The 17,618-nt window shown below is 38.4% G+C and overlaps 1 protein-coding gene across 2 annotated transcripts in view; it reads right to left on the bottom strand.

The window, feature by feature from the left end:
* The window catches only part of SLC49A4 (solute carrier family 49 member 4), a 29,276-nt gene extending 13,692 nt beyond the window's left edge, over window positions 1–15,584 (bottom strand). For both annotated transcript variants that reach the window (XM_019617238.2, XM_010713883.3), the window contains exons 1-4: window positions 15,262–15,584; window positions 9,270–9,399; window positions 4,087–4,195; window positions 3,393–3,460 (exon numbers count right to left, since the gene is read on the bottom strand). In XM_019617238.2, the coding sequence (XP_019472783.1) occupies window positions 3,393–3,460; window positions 4,087–4,195; window positions 9,270–9,399; window positions 15,262–15,559 (605 nt within the window). In that variant the 5' untranslated portion in view covers window positions 15,560–15,584. The remainder of the gene's footprint in view (window positions 1–3,392; window positions 3,461–4,086; window positions 4,196–9,269; window positions 9,400–15,261) is intronic.
* Window positions 15,585–17,618: the final 2,034 nt, after the last annotated feature.

The raw sequence follows: 17,618 nt of genomic DNA, 5'->3' as shown, positions 1-17,618 counted from the left end.
CCACTAGTAATTTTCTGTAGGTTAGGAATATGACTTTGGGCTGGACGTATGTCAAAAGAATGAATTCTGCACTTACAGTCTCCTACTTCTATTAGGCTGATGGCAGCACAATCCACCTAGGTTGGTTCACAACAAACAAATCGTCCTTTCTGCCTTGGTAAGTATTACTTCACAGGCAGATAGATACCCTACAGCCTACTTGATGTAACAAATAAATGCTACATTGTGAAGGCTAGGAATCCTAGCTCTTTGCATACCATAAAGAGATGTATGAGTAATGACACCTGCAAAAATTATCACTTCTTTCCTCTTATTTTGATTCTCCCTAAGCTTTAATTCCATATTGAATTTAGCAACAAGTAATTCAATAAGCAGTAGAGGAGATCAATGCTGTATGTAATCTTAAAAGTTTACGACTGCAGTGTTAAGTGGCTTATACATTAATCCCCAATAGTCAGAGGCTAGCTGTTTCTGTTGTGTTTTTCTGACAATTCAAATCCAGCAATCAGGATCACCTCTTCTCAGTAGTTTGTCAGTTTCTTTAATTATTCTTCAAGACTACTAAGGTCAAAATCAGCAATTTTAAAAGCTTCCCAACATGTCAATTTCAGACTTCTTCCCCAAAGACTCCCTGCTTTGCCTGCTGGCAGACAAAATCACTGTTCCCTCTATCCCCACCATCCTTCCTCACCATCTAGCATGTATGGGAATGTCTGCATCTGCTAAAGAAGTAGGTGCACCAGGACAGATGGCATACGCTCTCCCTTATCACCCCCAGGACTCAGATCTCTGAGCCTATCGTTGGTAGCAGCCTCCTGTAACCCAGAAAATCAGCCTAGGCTGGATCCTAGAGCTAAAGTCACAAACCTGTGTTGCTGACAACACCGTCTGTTGCTAAGGAAATTATCACCATGTCATAAAGTTTCAGCATTTTGACTAACACTGCAGGTTAAAAGCAGAAAGAAAGATTGAGCTGTGAATGACAAAACCTCAGAAATATCTAGAGTCATTAGCAAATGTGGCCAGAAAATTTTGGGGGAAAGGGGATATATTTATGTTGCCATGCAATAATACGAACACCCCTCTTCAAAGCTGCTTTTCTTCAAGCCAGCATCATTCGAAAGCTGCCAGCAAGGGGTAAAACACCTGCCAGCTGCCCAGAATAACCCAAGCTTTTCAATTAGAAAAATGCATCACACAAATGAGCTAAACATATCTAAGGTTCATGTCTATAGGGACAGCAGTAGGTGGATTTATGTACTGTGCTGAGGAAAATTCATACCATTTCAAAAATTAGATAAATGTGTTTCCAAACTGGGCACAACTTTAAATACAGATGATCTACACACCCACTGTGATGTGCAGGAACAAGTGCTCCAGTGTGAGCCTCAGATTGTCACTGTTCTAAATGGTAGAATCTGCACTGCCAAAAATGTAAAGGGCAGATTCTTAAACTGTACTGATTTTGCTTTGATAAATTAGTGCAAAACAGTAATAGAAAAAAAAAAAAAAATACTGGCTTCTTGAGGAGTGGTTAAGGGAGAGAGCTGCTTGCCTGGTAAATCATAGTTCTGACACTGAAATACATCAGCTTGTCACCCTTGACAAGAATCATTACTTAATTTTCCTAATTACAACTTTCAGCAGATTACAGTCAGACTCGTCATTGATTCAGCCCTACACAGATAAATGCAGAATAGACCGAGGAGGGAGAGCCATCCATCACGAGTGACAAATCACCCCCTCCCTCACAGTGTGTGTGTGCAAACCCTCCCATTTGAACTACGTATTGCCCGAGTTAGAAAAACATATTTGGAGAGAGACCATTGATATTTTATTTTTTCAGTTTACCTAAAAGTAAATCTCTGGATGCTACAAAGTACTGGTATTCAATGAGGTTTGAAATCAATTTTGAAGCAGTTAAGGAGATAGTCAGCATTTCCTGAAACTTAATCTGGACAATATATTAAATAAATTAATTTACCATAAAGATTGAGATTCGCATGTTGGCACCGAGTCAGCAGATTCTCTCCTAGCAATGTGAGTGCTAAGGGTGTCCTGACTTTCAGGAGAGGTGAACCCATGATGGAAAGGATTAAGTTGGCATGGCACCTGCTAACATCAGGTAACCTGCTAAAGCATCTAGATCACTTACAGCAGGTAGTTTTAAATATCTACTTCTCTAAGAAACAATACTTCATATCTGAGCTCTGGCTCTTGATGATTTTAAGAAAATAGGGCGTGAACTTTGTTTTGACAGACTAAGCCCTTATGCCTGCATCTGGAGAGGACCAGAGAGACGTAGTTGTTTCTCCTCGCTAGGTCAGGGGATTTTTCCTCCTCTTCCACCACAGCTGCCAGCCAGCATGCAAGATGTTCTCAGGATGAGAAGCCTCACATTTTTATGCATTGTGTGCTCCGAAGATGCCTTGTCCTAGGCTGAAGGGTGGGCCAGAGAGACATTTGAAGGACAATATGAGGGACATTAATGGGAAATACTGGTGTTAAGTGTAAAGTTGTACTAGATGATCTTAGAGGTCTTTTCCAAACTAAATGATTTTATGATGTTAAGTTAAAAAAGAGTAGAAGAAATCTCTAGTTTCTGTCCTAAGATGACAACTTTCCCACAATGCCACATAATAGCTATGACAGACCCCTGCACTTTTTTGATGAACTTGTTGCAGAACCACAGTGGCCCAAGAAAGCCAAGACAGCACTTAGAAATCCAGGTGCAAGGAGACCATGCAACTGGTTTTAAGCAGTTTTATAAATGCACTGTTCAAGTACCTCCAGAAAAGCTTTTTTTCCACTTCCTGTTTTCTTCTGTTTTTATTATTATTATTTTTAAGGGAATTTAATTGAAATTTTAAAAAGCAGTAGCCTTTCGGAAGGGCAAAAAAAAGCACCATACAGAAATCCAGCAAGCTGCCAAAACAGGCCCAGAGTAATTTCTCTGTGGTGGAACGTGCAATCATTGTGTCTAACCTGCTTGTGCTACATTCTCGATGTCTCCTCAGGTATCAATATGCTCAAAATTATTGATGGAATGAGACAGACACTATTTCTTTAATGCTTTCAAATGGGCTATAATGGATTCTCCCTAATAGTAGGCAACTGAATTCACAATAACCATTTTAAAAGAACACATAGGAAGTGCTTGTCAGGACTAACAGTATGACCTGTTGAATCAAGGTACAAGTGTGCGGTGCTCTCAACCCTCAGAGAGCAGTAACATGGAATACATAAACACACTGCTCTACAAGAAACACATAATCCCAGAACTATGCATTTACTATTTCAAGTATCTAAAAGATGAGAAAAACAAGTTATATTATTAAGAGCATAAGCCAAATGAAAATAACAGTTGAAAAAGTAGATGCAATTATTCCTACCTTGCCATTGCTATGCCAACAACACAGCCTCCAACTATAGACCAAAATCCAATCCAGCCCGCATCTACCTGAAGGAAAAAAAAAGAAGAAAAATAAAGAAATTTGTTAGAGAAAGTATGATGATGCTATTTTCAAAACAAATAGTGCACAGGGGCTGCAGACTGCTAGCAAATTCAGCCCATGCCCCACTCCCCCAACATCAACATTAGATGCGAGACCTTAATAAGAGTATTTTAAACAAAGTTTTCTACAAAAAGAAGAAAGACTAATTAGCCTATGCTCTAATCTAGATGTGATTCCTCTGTGGAATCATTCAAGTAATATCCTCTGGATTTCAACTGTATTCTATCAAAAGCTTAGAAATCCTCTTTTCCCCATTTCATCCTTTTCATCTGGTAAACATTATTTTCTATTACTACAGGTGCAGCAGCCAACAATACTCCTATTTGTTTATCTGCCTCTTCACCCTTGTCGAAAGGCGTACACAGTTCTGAAACTACAACCCACTAGCTGAGAGTCAACAGGAAGGATCTTGACAGCTTGGAATGCCAAAGCTATAGTTTATTTTGTTTAACATCTCAGTATAAAAGTGGTTCAGATGTATTATAAAAACCTGATAAAATTGTATGTTAGTGCAAAATAAAAACATGCCACTTACAAAATAGCCGTTGATTATCAGTCAGGAGATACTTACTTGGCTCACATGAACTGGTGTTAATATCAAATCCAGAACGCCAGACCAGCCAGAGAAAACACCCAGTGGTATAGCATAGGCTAAAGCAATCATCAAGAATCGGAAATTGCTATGAAAACAAAACAAATGCAATTAGCTGCAGCTTATATTAGAAATTGCACCAAGATTAGCTGCTAGAGTAAATTACAGTCATAATCTATATTCTGCCCATCAAGAAAAATAGCGGAGGTCTGAAGAACGAGTGAGCCAGGAAAAACAAAGATATCCAGACAAGTCACTAAAATCTGAGCGGCTGGGATGTTACTGCCTTAGCACTATGACATTAAGAAAAGCCAGTCTCTCCACATCCAACTATTTTCATAATGTGCTGGGCTCATGTGTTTCTCATTTCCGCAAGCAATTCTTCTGCATTTGAATGGGCAACCTATTTAGGCTAAGTGTATGTTAGGAACAAAAAGCACTAATTCAATTTAGGAAAAGCATATTTCAAGCATAAAAGCAGAGCTTTGAACTGTTTTAAAAAAATTTAAAAGGTGGTTTTACTTCTTTTTGTTTTGTTGAGAGGGAGGGCTTTCATAACAAGGCGGATACAACTGCAACAGTGGAAAATTCTGACAGTTTGAGCTATCAAAAGACAGAGACAAGCGTAGCATTCTGTCTAAATACTCAACATGTTTGCTTTATTTCCCCAATTAAAATTAATCAACGTTCAGTATTCAGCAAAAGATTAAGCAAAGTTGTATTATCATCTTTACCACACACAACTATAGAGCTGCCAGACGAAAATCACCACCAACCCTACCCCATCTCATCTCCTCATCACTGTAACCAAAGAGAAATGCAGCACCCTTGCAAAGGTAGATTCCAGCTTTTCCTCTAAAATTTTTCAATCTGGGAATAAAAACTGGAAACATACTTTGGTCTCCTCCAACAATGATGCTTTTAAGTGAAGAGATTTTACGGCGATCCCATGGCTATCCCACAGGTTACTTGTGTAAACACAAAGCGTGACCCCTTTCTCTCCCTAGACAATTTATGTAAACTTGATATTGATCAGTAGTACCAGCTCCTTAGTACGCAGCAGCCACTTGATAGCACACAGTTACAAAAACCAAATGGGAGGGAAAATACTCTCCAAAATATTCAGAGGTTTGAGCCTACGCTATTTTACTCCCTTAGAAGATTCAAAGCACTCTAGCCAGCACTCTGTTCTTTCTACACACTGTTCTTTTTCACACATCCTCATCTTGAATAACAGATTTATATCACGTGAACATATCCTGTTCTTTCAGTATCATTCATGTTAGATTTATTTTTTTAAATGCAAAGAAAAACAACTACCAGACTTCCAATTCTTCCACACACTGCTCATATTTCTCTGAATGCTAATGCATTTGCTGTCTTCTTGACAACTTTCTTGCTCTCTCAAGTCTAGTCCATCCTGTGCCATCCTGACATCTCTGCAGGCAGGTTTTATGTTACTTAATCCTACCCATGTAAAAACTATTCCAGTATCTGCAGAATAAAATAAAAGGGAAAGTCCCATTTTGCATGGACATTATATAGCCATGTTATAGGTTGCAAAATAGTTTTTTGAATGCACTGCTCCAAAACAACACTTGCTCAGTATTCAAAATGATTGATTGTCTGTCTGAACTTCATTAATGAGCTACTTTGGGCTGTAAGCATCTGGTTGTTTGCTTGACCCAGATCTTCTCTAACTCAAGCAGTGTGACAAAATGGCACATGGGGTAGCTGCTCCATCACACTCAACTTCTAGCCCCAATACCAGAGATCCTGCTCTGCATCACACCATCCTTCAGTGACAGAGGCCCCCACACTACCACCCTGCTCAGTCTCCCTGTTAAGGAAACCAATCTGGAGAAAGGGTGCATGGCAGTGACAAAGTGGCATCAGCCACCATATGCCATTTAGTTCCCCTTGTACAGCAACAACTAGCACTGGCTATAGTAAGTGTCAAAGCCAATTGAAACACACGTCTTAAGTATCAGCTTCACTCTTCATGGCTTCAGCAACTTGTATTTGTTTTTGCTATTTTGCAACTGCTCCACTGAAAATAGAAAAATGTGCTGTCTGTCACACCATCAGCTGGTGAACCCACACTGTTTTCCATCATATCAGCTTTTATGACAGGATATCAGCATTAGGCTCTCCGTTAAATCATTCTGCTGGAATGCCAAATTGGCTTTTTCTTCTGCTGTTTTGTTGTTGTTTTCCTTCAGAATTCTACTTAATGTTACTAGAATCCATACAACAGGCTGGTTCACAGGAGAGCCTTGTCAAAGTCAGTCAGCATTTTCAGAATAACTTTGACAATGTCTATTAACATGAGACACACTCCAAACAGCTTCCAGGCTGAACACAGATGTCATGTAGAAGTTTCATGAAAGAAGTAATGATGCACAAAAAAACCTACCATTTCAAAATTGCTTACCCAGTCCCTTGAAAATATAAAGACACATAACTGGCTAATGGCATCTAATTATTTGAAAGCAAAAAGGAATAAATAAATAAATAAATAAATAAAATCACTGTTTGTTCTCTTAATATTATCAACTATTCACTTGTAAGAGAATTTTTCCCATGGAAGTTTTTGTCATATTCTGCAATGAGGAAAAAAAAAAAAAAACATATTTACTTCACCTAAGAAACTGAGAAAGGGCACAGTACTTTTTTTCTAATGAAATTCAAACTAGGCTTGTCACAGTGTGAGATAGAGTGCTAAAAGAATTGGGCTTAACTCCCAAACCATGACTAATCTGCTGACTTCCAGGCTCAGAAAATTGGTATCAGGAGATAACCCAAGATCAGCTAATTGTTATAATCTGCCAGAAGCAGGAATCTCCAAGACAGGAGAAAAAATCATGTTCTGAAGCAACTCCCTCTCCAGAGGATGCATGACCCTAAGAAGACCTATATAACACATCTCTAAGTGAAGCAGCTCATGAAGAAGACTGCTCAACAACCTGAAGGCATGAAGAAGCTTGGGAGCTGTGAAGAAGTCACAGATCGCTTTGGCACCCAAGAAAAAAGGTCAATGACTTCAGTGGTAAAGTTATGCTACACAGCTTTCTTTTGAAGCAAAAATCTGAAGCCTGGGGCAGAGAAGAAGGAAGTGGTGAAGACCTCTTGTTCTCAAGAATGTTTTTTGGTGTACATTTAGGTGAAGTCAGCTGACCTGCTCACACACATCCCGAATGCCTTACACATACAGTTTTCCTACCAGAGGGCAAGTCTGCAACAAAGAAGAAAATCACATTTTCCTCCTAATCATCAGCTGATTACCTTCAGCCTATACCATAAGGTCTAAAGAAAGACTCTTTTCCAAGAATCACAAATCTAGGTTAGGCAGGCAACAGAGGTTAGAAGCCTAATGAACCAGATGAATGGACTTATCTTGAAGCACAGCAGATAGTTTTCTTTTACAAACCCCCGCCTTGCTTGATGGATTGGTGTTGAAAGGCTCCCCAAGATAAGTGGTTTTAATGATGAGCTGTTGATTGTGTCATGTACAGAGGAATGTAGAACTGCCTTTGATAAGGAGTAGAATGGAAGAAAGCATAAAGTCCAGAGGGAAGGAAGACAAAGATCTACCTGACTTTGAAACATGATGAACTATGCTGATTACTTGTGTTTCTACTTTGTTTTCCTAAGTTTGGTTGACTGTGAATGGTAAACCAGTTTTGCTGCTTATCTCCTGAACTTACCAGTATCTCAGGCCCAGTATTTACAATATGCTGAATGAGCAATACTGTAGTTATAGAGCTGCCAAAAAGAGTACCATCAACAGAAATTTTGTATTTTACCTGCAGAGTTGGTTGCTGTTCGGATTTTTATTCAACAGTAACATTTTTTACAGCCCTCAGGCAGGGTCTCACTACACACCAACTTGGGCGTTTAACAGCATTATTGGGTGTGCTAAGTGTCCTTAAGGGAATTGCTATTTTTTAAATATCCTGAGTAGGTCACTTTGCAGACTAACCTGCCAGCTGTATTCACTTCTTCTCCCAACTACCAGCCTATTTCAGTATGAGCACATAAGAGTAATTATTTTTTCCAAAAAATTTACTCTTCCAAACTGAAACAAAAGCCTCCAAACCCACCAGAAAAAAAACAATGATAACAGGAGGTGCTGGTTTTGCTGACTCTAAACAGGTGGTTTTTTTAAGAGTACAGAAAACAATAGTGCCTGAAGTTCCAACAATATCAAGTTTTAAACAGCCCATTTTATATAGATTCATCTCCTATTACTACAAGCTAAAAATTGCAGCAAGAGTTTGAAACTCCCCAGTGAAATCAATCATACTCTGCATCACAGACCTTTTCTGCCCCAGCAAGGCTCCTCTATGCATTACCACACACCAGGCACAGGCCTCCACAATTATCGAGTGTTAATGTTACAGTTGCTTTGATACTATATTTCCATTACACAAGACATTTTACAAACAATGGGGGAGGGATTGTTTTACAAAAAAAAAATAAATAATAATAATCTTAAAATCTAAGCTCATAGCAAAAACTTGTAAAGCTGAAGATGCCACTTAATAATGCTTTTTCTTCTTCTTTTTTTTTCTTTTTTCTTTTTTTTTTTTTTTTTCTTAAACTCTAAATTTAGAGAAAACTAATCATCTCTGAAGTTGTCCAGAAACTGAACTGGCAACCCTTCTACCACACATATTTTAACAATTAGCAAGATCTAACAGATCATATAATGGTTTCAGATATTTCATTCATCGCTCCTACAGCTGAATGAAAGCATTTATACATCCCCTTGAATGACAAGCAAATCCCAAATTCATTCCATAATAAAAAGCATGGAAGAAAGCAGCTTATTAGTTAGTTACATCCAGCCCTGTTAACTGTTACCTCACTCTCAGCAGAATGCACACTGTTAACAATCTTGTATAACCTGATGTAACAGAAATGTTGCATAAGAGCAGCCATGCTAACAGCTCATGTGAAGATTTGGGATAAGCTCATTTAAAATTTAATGTCTGTTTTCTCATAGTTACCATCTTTTAATGTTTCAGCATTAATATTTTATTTGATTGGGTTTAAAAGCACTACAAACTAACTTGTTCGTTCAGTGAGAAGATTAAAGCACACTTGCATTCATTTATTCAGGTGCTGATCTCTTCAGTGGAAGCTCAGTCAGGACCTACCTTAAGAGTCTGCAGAAGCTCCTCCTGTAGCTAAGTCGTTGACTAGCTGCAGCCACACTGGGAGGGAATGGAGGGCGAGAGGGGAAGTAGGCCAACGCTGCGGAAAATATCAAGGAAACCATCCCAAATTCTAAAGAGGAGGACAAAGAAAAACAAATCAGAGAACAGCTGTTAGCAGTGAAAGACTTCTTTTGGCACAGCGTTATTATCAGCCAGCCTCTGACACATAAATCCTATCCTGAGTGCTTTACTGCTCCTGACAACAAGTCTGCAGAACTTGAAGGAGGATTTCTTTTTCCCCTCCCCAAGCAAGACTTCAAATGGAGATGGAGAACCAATGTGATAAAGAAATACTGGCAGCCCATATGATTATATATATATATGATTATAGGAGCTGAAGAGCAACAGGCTCGCACACAAGGAACTAAGAACAAGGAAGCAAAAAAAGAAAGCTGCTGGTTTTTCTCTTTAAAGAGAATTATGAAGATCTGGCCACATTTCCTTGTAATGGTGTAATATTAGGCAACAGCATGCTAGAGACTTTAAACAAATGGGAATGGGGAAGACCAGGGTGTGGAATGACAATTACTCAATATACGTGATGATGAAGGCAAATAAAAAGGTCAAGCAAGGCAGCATCGTGGACACAAACAGTACTGCATGTCAATAAAATGTAAACAGAATAGCACAGGAGCAGCCATGGCTCAGAAATGTAGAGAACGCAGCCTGTAAGGAGAAAAAAAAAAAAGGAATACAGCTGCTCACAGATGCTCCTCTTGTTTAGAGGTGGGTGTTCCACATCTTCAAAAAACTCATAGTAAAAATTTGGACCTGAACCTGCAAAGTGATGAGCACTTTGCAGAAAATACACAGCAAGACCCAGGATCAGACATTACGAGGAAAAACAACTCCACAAATCCATATTCAGTCCAAGCAATTTGTTTTACAGGCCTTTTACAATATGTATCATGTACTCCACAATCCTCAATCCAAATACTTTTGCTATCTCCTCTGGAAACAAGATTCTTTGCTGCTGGAGAGAAAAATGCATAGCTGAAGTGTGTTATCTTAAAAGAACCTGTGATCTTATTACAAAGAAGTGCTCACCATCACCACAAATAAATTCCAGCAGAGCTGGATATTCAATCACATGCATCTGCTTTTTTCCTTTTTCAATAAATCAATATGAATGTGGCACTTTGCCAGTTCTTCCGCTAAACCAAAAGAAAATAAGCTCAGGAAACTGAGAAGTAAATAACACTCAGACCATAAGTGTATCAACTATAGATTTTGGGATGGGAATTGAATGCTTCTTGTTCAGAGTGGAGAAAAAATTGACCCTACATTTGTTTTGAAGGCATACAAGGAATGACAATGCCAGCCTCCATGATCAAATATGGGAGAACTCATTTTGAACTATGTAGTATCTTTTCTTCCTGTTGTGGTCTAATTACAGGTTTTGAGGGTCAAGGGCCTCCAACACAAATCTTCTTGTCTCCAGTAAACAGATTAACTTCTGTCTTCCAATACACTGTGCTGGAGAACACGAGTGAATAAAGAACTGGTCACAACTAATTATCCCAGATCTAAGAAAGAGATAGGTTCTGCTGTTGTAAGATGTTAGTGGACAAAGCAAGGCTTGACAAAAGCTCTTCAACCCCTCCTCCCGCATCTACATCTTTATACAGGTATGCATATATACAAAGGTTGCTCTGAAACTAATGCCTCCTATTTTATCATGTTGGTCCATGACGTCAGAGGTAGAGGTTGGTGGTATGGCAGTCAAGGCTGAACCTTCCTACTAATATTCTGTTACATTTTGTTGCTGCATGACAGATAGCAGCAGAGGGGGCAGCCTGACACAATGGTAGCTGACATGGAAGCTCACATGAATTCCCCCATGCAGAAAAAGTTGCATTCACTGACATTCATCAGCACTTGCTGAATGTTTACAGAGACAAACAGTGGATGTGAGCACAGTGAGGCAGTGCTTGGCATGTTTCAGCAGTGGCAACAGTGTGTCAGTTCCACTGGTGCACATTTATTTTTTTTTAACAAAGGTAGCATGCAGACTTGTGTTGCTGGTGAAAATGCATAGCTAATGGTGGTGACTATGCTTAAAAATAATGTTTCATAACTGAGAATTTGCTCTATTGAACAGTGTTATTTTGCTCTTTGTATCAGTTGTCGATTCCATGGAAATAAATAGGAAGCATTACTTTCAGAGCAACTTACACAGGTGCACATGCACACTTGAATTGCATACGAGAGGAAGGCAGCAGCTTGCAGATGGGTACAGCCAACAAGAATGCAATCACACAAAAACAGAAGTTGTCCAAGGTGTGTATTATTTAAATTTATTTCACTGCAATGACATAAGGGGAAAGACTGTATCTTTCTAGAAAAAATATAAGGTAGGTTGATAATTTTTTAAAGACATGGTAATATTTTAGAACAGGTACTCATCTGGGGCCTCTTTTAACACTTACCTCAAGATTCATGCCAGTCAAATTGCTGCAGTAGGAGCAGTATAGTAACACCTCATTTTTTTTTTTCCATTATTAAATTCAGCATGCAGTCCTTGCTGTACTGTCTTGCAACTCTTTAATGTGTCCCAGTGTTATACTTCCTAGGCTAACGAATTTGCCTTGCAAGCACTGCCCTCATGCACAAAACAAAAGAACAAAATTCACTCTGGAACCTATTCAAAACACAAGCAATACCCTCTACTGAAGAACAGAAGTCTTTACTGCCATCTTTAGCTTTGTGTATCACCTTTGCATCTCTACTGAAATTTCAGGTACTACCAAGTGCATCTGATTCCTTACATCTTGCACAGCTTCTTCACTGGGTAGCTCACTGTCATTACCATCATCATTTACTACCACCAGACCAGGTAGAATAGATTGCAAGAAAGGAACAAAAGAAAGTAAAAGATAACATTGACCTATTTCTTACATTTTGAGACCAATGGAGCCACTGTCATGATACCTGCAAATATCAATGTCGAGAGAAGCCTGCATCTTAGTCCAGAAGGCAGGCACTCCCCCTGGTTGTGTAAACCCTGAACAGAAAAGGTTTAGAGGCACAAGCCTTCTCAATACACGTTGTTCTTACTTCCAAAAGATGATTTACAGGACAAAAACCTACCTAAAATCAACAAGACCCACACCCTTTACCTTCTGAAATGTAACAGGGAAAGGAGGGCATTTCACACACACACACACACACATGCACACACACACACACACACACACACACACACACACGGAGCATTCTTCTTTTATCACCACATTTCATATATATATTTACACAGACATATACACGTGTGTATATACGTCATGCATGCATGCATATATATGTTTATTACATATTTTTGAAACAAATAATGATTTCTCATCAATATTTAGGAAAGTACATAGCTAAAACCTCTGTCTAGAGCCTACAAGGATTACCATTTCCTTGTGCAATACAAGTATACAATGCAATCCTGATCTGCTAAATCTATATTATTCCACCTGTGAACCAGAACGTGTAGGGACAGAGGACACGGAAAGAGGCCAAGTTCTTAGACCACGTTTGAGATACAGGAACAGCAATTCAATAAAACACAGAAAATACAGGAGCAATTTCAAAATAGATTTATAAGCAACTGCTTCATAATCACGTTTGAGATTAAGTCCTTGGAAAATCAGCACATTCTTGGCATGTAACTGATCCCAAGTTAACAATTCACATTATTAGGGTTTTAAAAATCATCAACTACATTTTGGATGCTACTCATGTAATGCTATCTCATGCAACGACAACAAGCTCCATCACAATACTGAAAAATGCAGTTCCTATCCTATGAAATTAGTTTTATTTAAGATCCTATAGGAAAAAGCCTGATCAAGCTCTACTAATGTACTTGCTAAAGAACTGTGACACTTGAGTCCAACTCCACAGAAGGGACAAACAGCATGGTCTGCTGCCTCTTGAGCTCTCTATGGAAAGTGGGTTGAGTTGAGACAAGACAAACGTCATGAGAGACGCAAGACAATCACCTCTTGGGATAGCTTCTGCCAATTTCAAACCAGTGACTATTTCGTCACTGTGATCCTCTAGAGGCCACTGACATTCAGGACCCATCTCTTATTCATTGCCTGAAGAGCAAAAGGAGTCTTAGATCCCAGAAAGACCCCACAAGACACATCACTAATACCGCAAGTATAGCTGCACAAAGAAACCTGGCTAACTATTTAAAAGTACTTTGAACAAAGTAAGAACTACAGATGCCCCCCCAGAAAACATATCTTAGGAAACTGAAGAGCTGCTGTGAGGATGATCTTCAGCTGGGACCAATAATCCCAAGCAAGCTTATAGAAAATGGGCTGTTGCCAAGCCCTGGCTGACTCGAAGGCAGAAAAAGCTGTGCTGAAACACTGGGCAGACAAGACAGATCTCTGAACCCAGCTAATAAGAGATATCTATCCTAGCATTTGAAGAAAATGCCCTGGAAAGCCTCCCCAAAAAGAAGAGAAATGAATCTAACAGGCTGCTGAAAATGGCATTTCTTGTGCTAACAGACTCAAATAAGTGGTTTTATGCACAAAACTGTAATTCCTTCAGGCCATCAAACTCTTCTCTGTGGAAAAAGGAATGGGCTAAAGACTTTTCACTAGATTTCTGCTCCCCTCTATCTGCTGCCCCTCCAAATCCAAACCAACTTGGTGTTCACTTTCCCCTCCTTCCCACTGGTCTCTTATTTTCCACAAATTTTCTGGCCAAATATTTCTCTACCAAAATATTTAGCACTGAAAAGGCCCAGCCAAACCCCAATGTCCTTATTTCTATAGATTTGAGTCCAATAAAAAGTAGGTTAATTGAAAGAGTCTTGATAACATAGTAATCCAATATCTACTACACATTCTTTAAAATGAATGGTAAAGTGGACCTCACCCAAAATGACAATTAACTTGACAAAATTTCCAAAAGAATTACAGCCAGGAATAAGTGATCACAAACAATTAATTCAATCTCATAAGCCTGAATATAAACTACACAGCATATAAACTTCAATACTTCTGGAATGCAGAGGGCTGAGTCCTGGCTGCATTTCAGAGGCTGGAATTATAAGAAAAATAAAATCAAATGTGCAACTGTCATGACACTGTAAAGTCCAGCAGCTCTTAATGGCATACCATTTATACTCATTTAAAAAAAATATCAGATCATAGACTCTTAAGCCATTTGGGCAACCCTTCTTCCTTACAGTCTGCTGCTGAATACAGCTACTTTTCTATATAACATCAAGAGCAGTGATGTCATTGCATAAAAAACAGAAGGGAAACAAAATCTATATTGTATCAGATGAATTTTCTATCAGCATTTTTTGCACCAAATTGTTGTCGTTTCATTGAAACTGCTTGCTGCATAAGAATTGGGTGGTTTTAGTTAAAATCAAAATGTATTGAGTTTAATTCCAATGTTAGATTCTTAGATACTAATAATCTAATCACATTTTAAAGGCATATGCAAGACATAAATTAAGGCTGAATTTATGCACAAAATATTCAGTGCTGGAAGAATAAGATTTCCATCCTCCCAGAAATAAAAGAAAAAAACAATCTGCCACGGAGAATTTTTTTACTGAAAAATGAGAAGCAAACAACAGTTTGGAATCTCTGGGAAAGCATAAGCTCTCCTAGAAGATGTTTCTCCTAATACAAACAGTTGAACTACTTCCCTTGGAATCAATCTGTATATGACACTATTTTAAATTTTATCCTTAAAATATATATATATATAAAATAAAATAAAATAAAATAAAGGGAAAAAAGTAACCCTTCTGATACTAGAACATCTTACCGCTTCGTTACTTTCCATGTTAGCTACTGTTCCCTTGGCCATCCAGCCACTAGAGGGTAGTGCTTCACAAGCACCAAACACACACGGGAATATGTAACGGTTTTATAATTATTAACTTTTTTTCTTAATTAAAAAAACACACCTGCATAGAGCACAGCCTCAATGCGGTCCTTGATGTGCTCGGTGTTGCTCTGTGACAACAGCGGGAGGTGCGACGTTCCATTAGGAGATGGCACTACAAGAGGTCCCACTAAAAACGCGCCAGCACAGCCCAGGTAATTGAGCAGGGAGGCAATCGCCGTTGCTGTTGCACGTTCATCTGGAGAGAACCATGTTGTGGAAAGAAACGGGGCTGCGTTCATCACAGTTGGCCCCGCCAAGCCATTTAACAGCTGCCCTCCATGAATCAGCCTGGAACAGAGAATAGAGATGAAGGCCATTTGGATGATAATCACCTCTTTTAAAAATAAAGAAATAAATAGCACATAAGACACTGGGTTCTTCAGATAGGGTGGCTTCACAAATGAAAATTCTGTGCAGAAAACAGGATATTCAATACATTTTTTAAAAGCCCAATTAAACTGATTTAAAGAATCCAGTGCTATTCTGTTCTAATTACCTCAGATAAATGGAGAAGCAAATGTTCTCTTCAAAGCCAGAAAGGAAGAGGGAATAAAAAGGACTTCATTTGCAGGAAAAGAAAAACATATATTATAATAGGATATTAAAGTAGAAAAGGTGTAGTAGCAGAAACGCTTTAAACTACAAGCTTCTTAAACCTGACCCCTTGCCTGCATAAATTCCAACAGAGAACTTAAATTAGTTATGTCAGATTCAAAACAGAAACATTTCAGCAAAATACTCTGCCTACAGAGGAGGTCGGGCTGTTGAGGTTTCCAAGAGAATCATCATCTGCAGCAATCTGGCCGTTCTCAACAAACTGTTGAAGCAGCCAAGGATATACAGATTCTTCTCATTTTTCACACTCACTGAGATCTAACAGATAAGACTGGTGACAAAACAGAAATACTACTTTCCAAGCAACAAAGTCTCTACAACCTTTGGCTTCATATTAGCACAATGAGAAGGACTTTTTTGAAGGCTCTTCTAAATGTGGAATTCAGCCAGAAACCTTCCACACTGACTTTTCCAAAAAGTGATCAGCTGTGAAAGGCAAAAGCATGTTGAAATTTACAGAAGAACCTCATGTCTGAAAAACAGCTAGCAAGTCAAACAAAACACTGCAACTCTCCAAAGCAAATCTATCAACTGTGCAATAAAATGGTGGCAGATTATATTTTTAAATGGTGGTGTTTTTTTCTATGCATAGAAGGAACTCTACGCTGTTGCTGCAAGAATTGAGTTGTCAGACATAAAAAGCTACAGAGTGAAAATGGGGAAACACAAGTTAGCACTTCGGCAATGTTTCAAGCCACAAATGATTAAATAATACTAAATAATATACAACGTGGCAAGGGATTTTTAAAGAGCACAGTGGAACAAAACACAAAATGCTGACAGACTTCTCATGAAATTAACAAGCTAACTTACAGTAAAAAGAGATGGATGCTAGTGATCCTCAGTTGATTAGAAGTTAATTCTTTAAGCAGAATTTATTAAAAACATACAGCAAATTAAAAAAAAATAAAAAAGCCATCATATAGCATCTGAAGGAAACACTTTTCTAGCCAGGACAAAAATAATACAGTCTTAAAAATAAGCAATTATAACTTCATAAAGAAGTTCACATAGTGAGATCTCATTACTATTTGTTTGTGACGTGCTACAGACTGACATCAAGGCAAGGCCAGATCTCTTAAACTGTGGCCCCCAATAAAAATCACATGAAATAGTTTTAAATTAATAAAAAGCATCATCTAAACAGCACTCTAGTATAGTTTTCTGGGGACAAATTACATTAATCCATTATGGTTCCTTTCCAATCCAAAGTACTTTGGACAAACCAACATATCCTTTCCTTCTACTTACCTCGCTATAATAAGTTATTTCCAAACCTATCCTAACCAGCTTCAGGATATTTGCTACTCTGCATCTCTGCAAACAGCTGCATTTCAGTACCAAGTGTGGTAACTACTACAATGTATGAAGACTTCATTTTAGCATTTCCTCTTGCTCCAAAGGGAATTTAATGCTTAAATTATGGCTTAGGTGCTACACTAATACTTCTGTTCACTTATACCACTGCAGTAATAAAACTCAATAAAAATCAGGAAAAACATGATAGTTCTGTCTTCCAGTAGAAAAGTTTTGTACAAAAAAAATTAATCATACATTGTGAGATTATAAGCATTCATATATAAATACTTACACTCCAGATTTAGATGGTTTCTACCAAACTCCACCATATGAAAAAAGCTATCCAACAGGCCTTTATAGCAGAGGTGGGCACAAATGTTACTTTTACTCCACAGATCCAGAGGAAGAAAGTTGCTTTTGAGTTCAGAACTTGAATTGCACGTTACCTCTCTGTTTTTGCTT

The sequence above is a fragment of the Meleagris gallopavo genome, chromosome 7 (assembly GCF_000146605.3).
Source record: "Meleagris gallopavo isolate NT-WF06-2002-E0010 breed Aviagen turkey brand Nicholas breeding stock chromosome 7, Turkey_5.1, whole genome shotgun sequence".
In the NCBI taxonomy this organism is placed as follows: domain Eukaryota; kingdom Metazoa; phylum Chordata; class Aves; order Galliformes; family Phasianidae; genus Meleagris; species Meleagris gallopavo.
The sequence above is the reverse complement of the archived record's forward strand: the minus strand, read 5'-3'. Positions and strand labels throughout refer to the sequence as shown.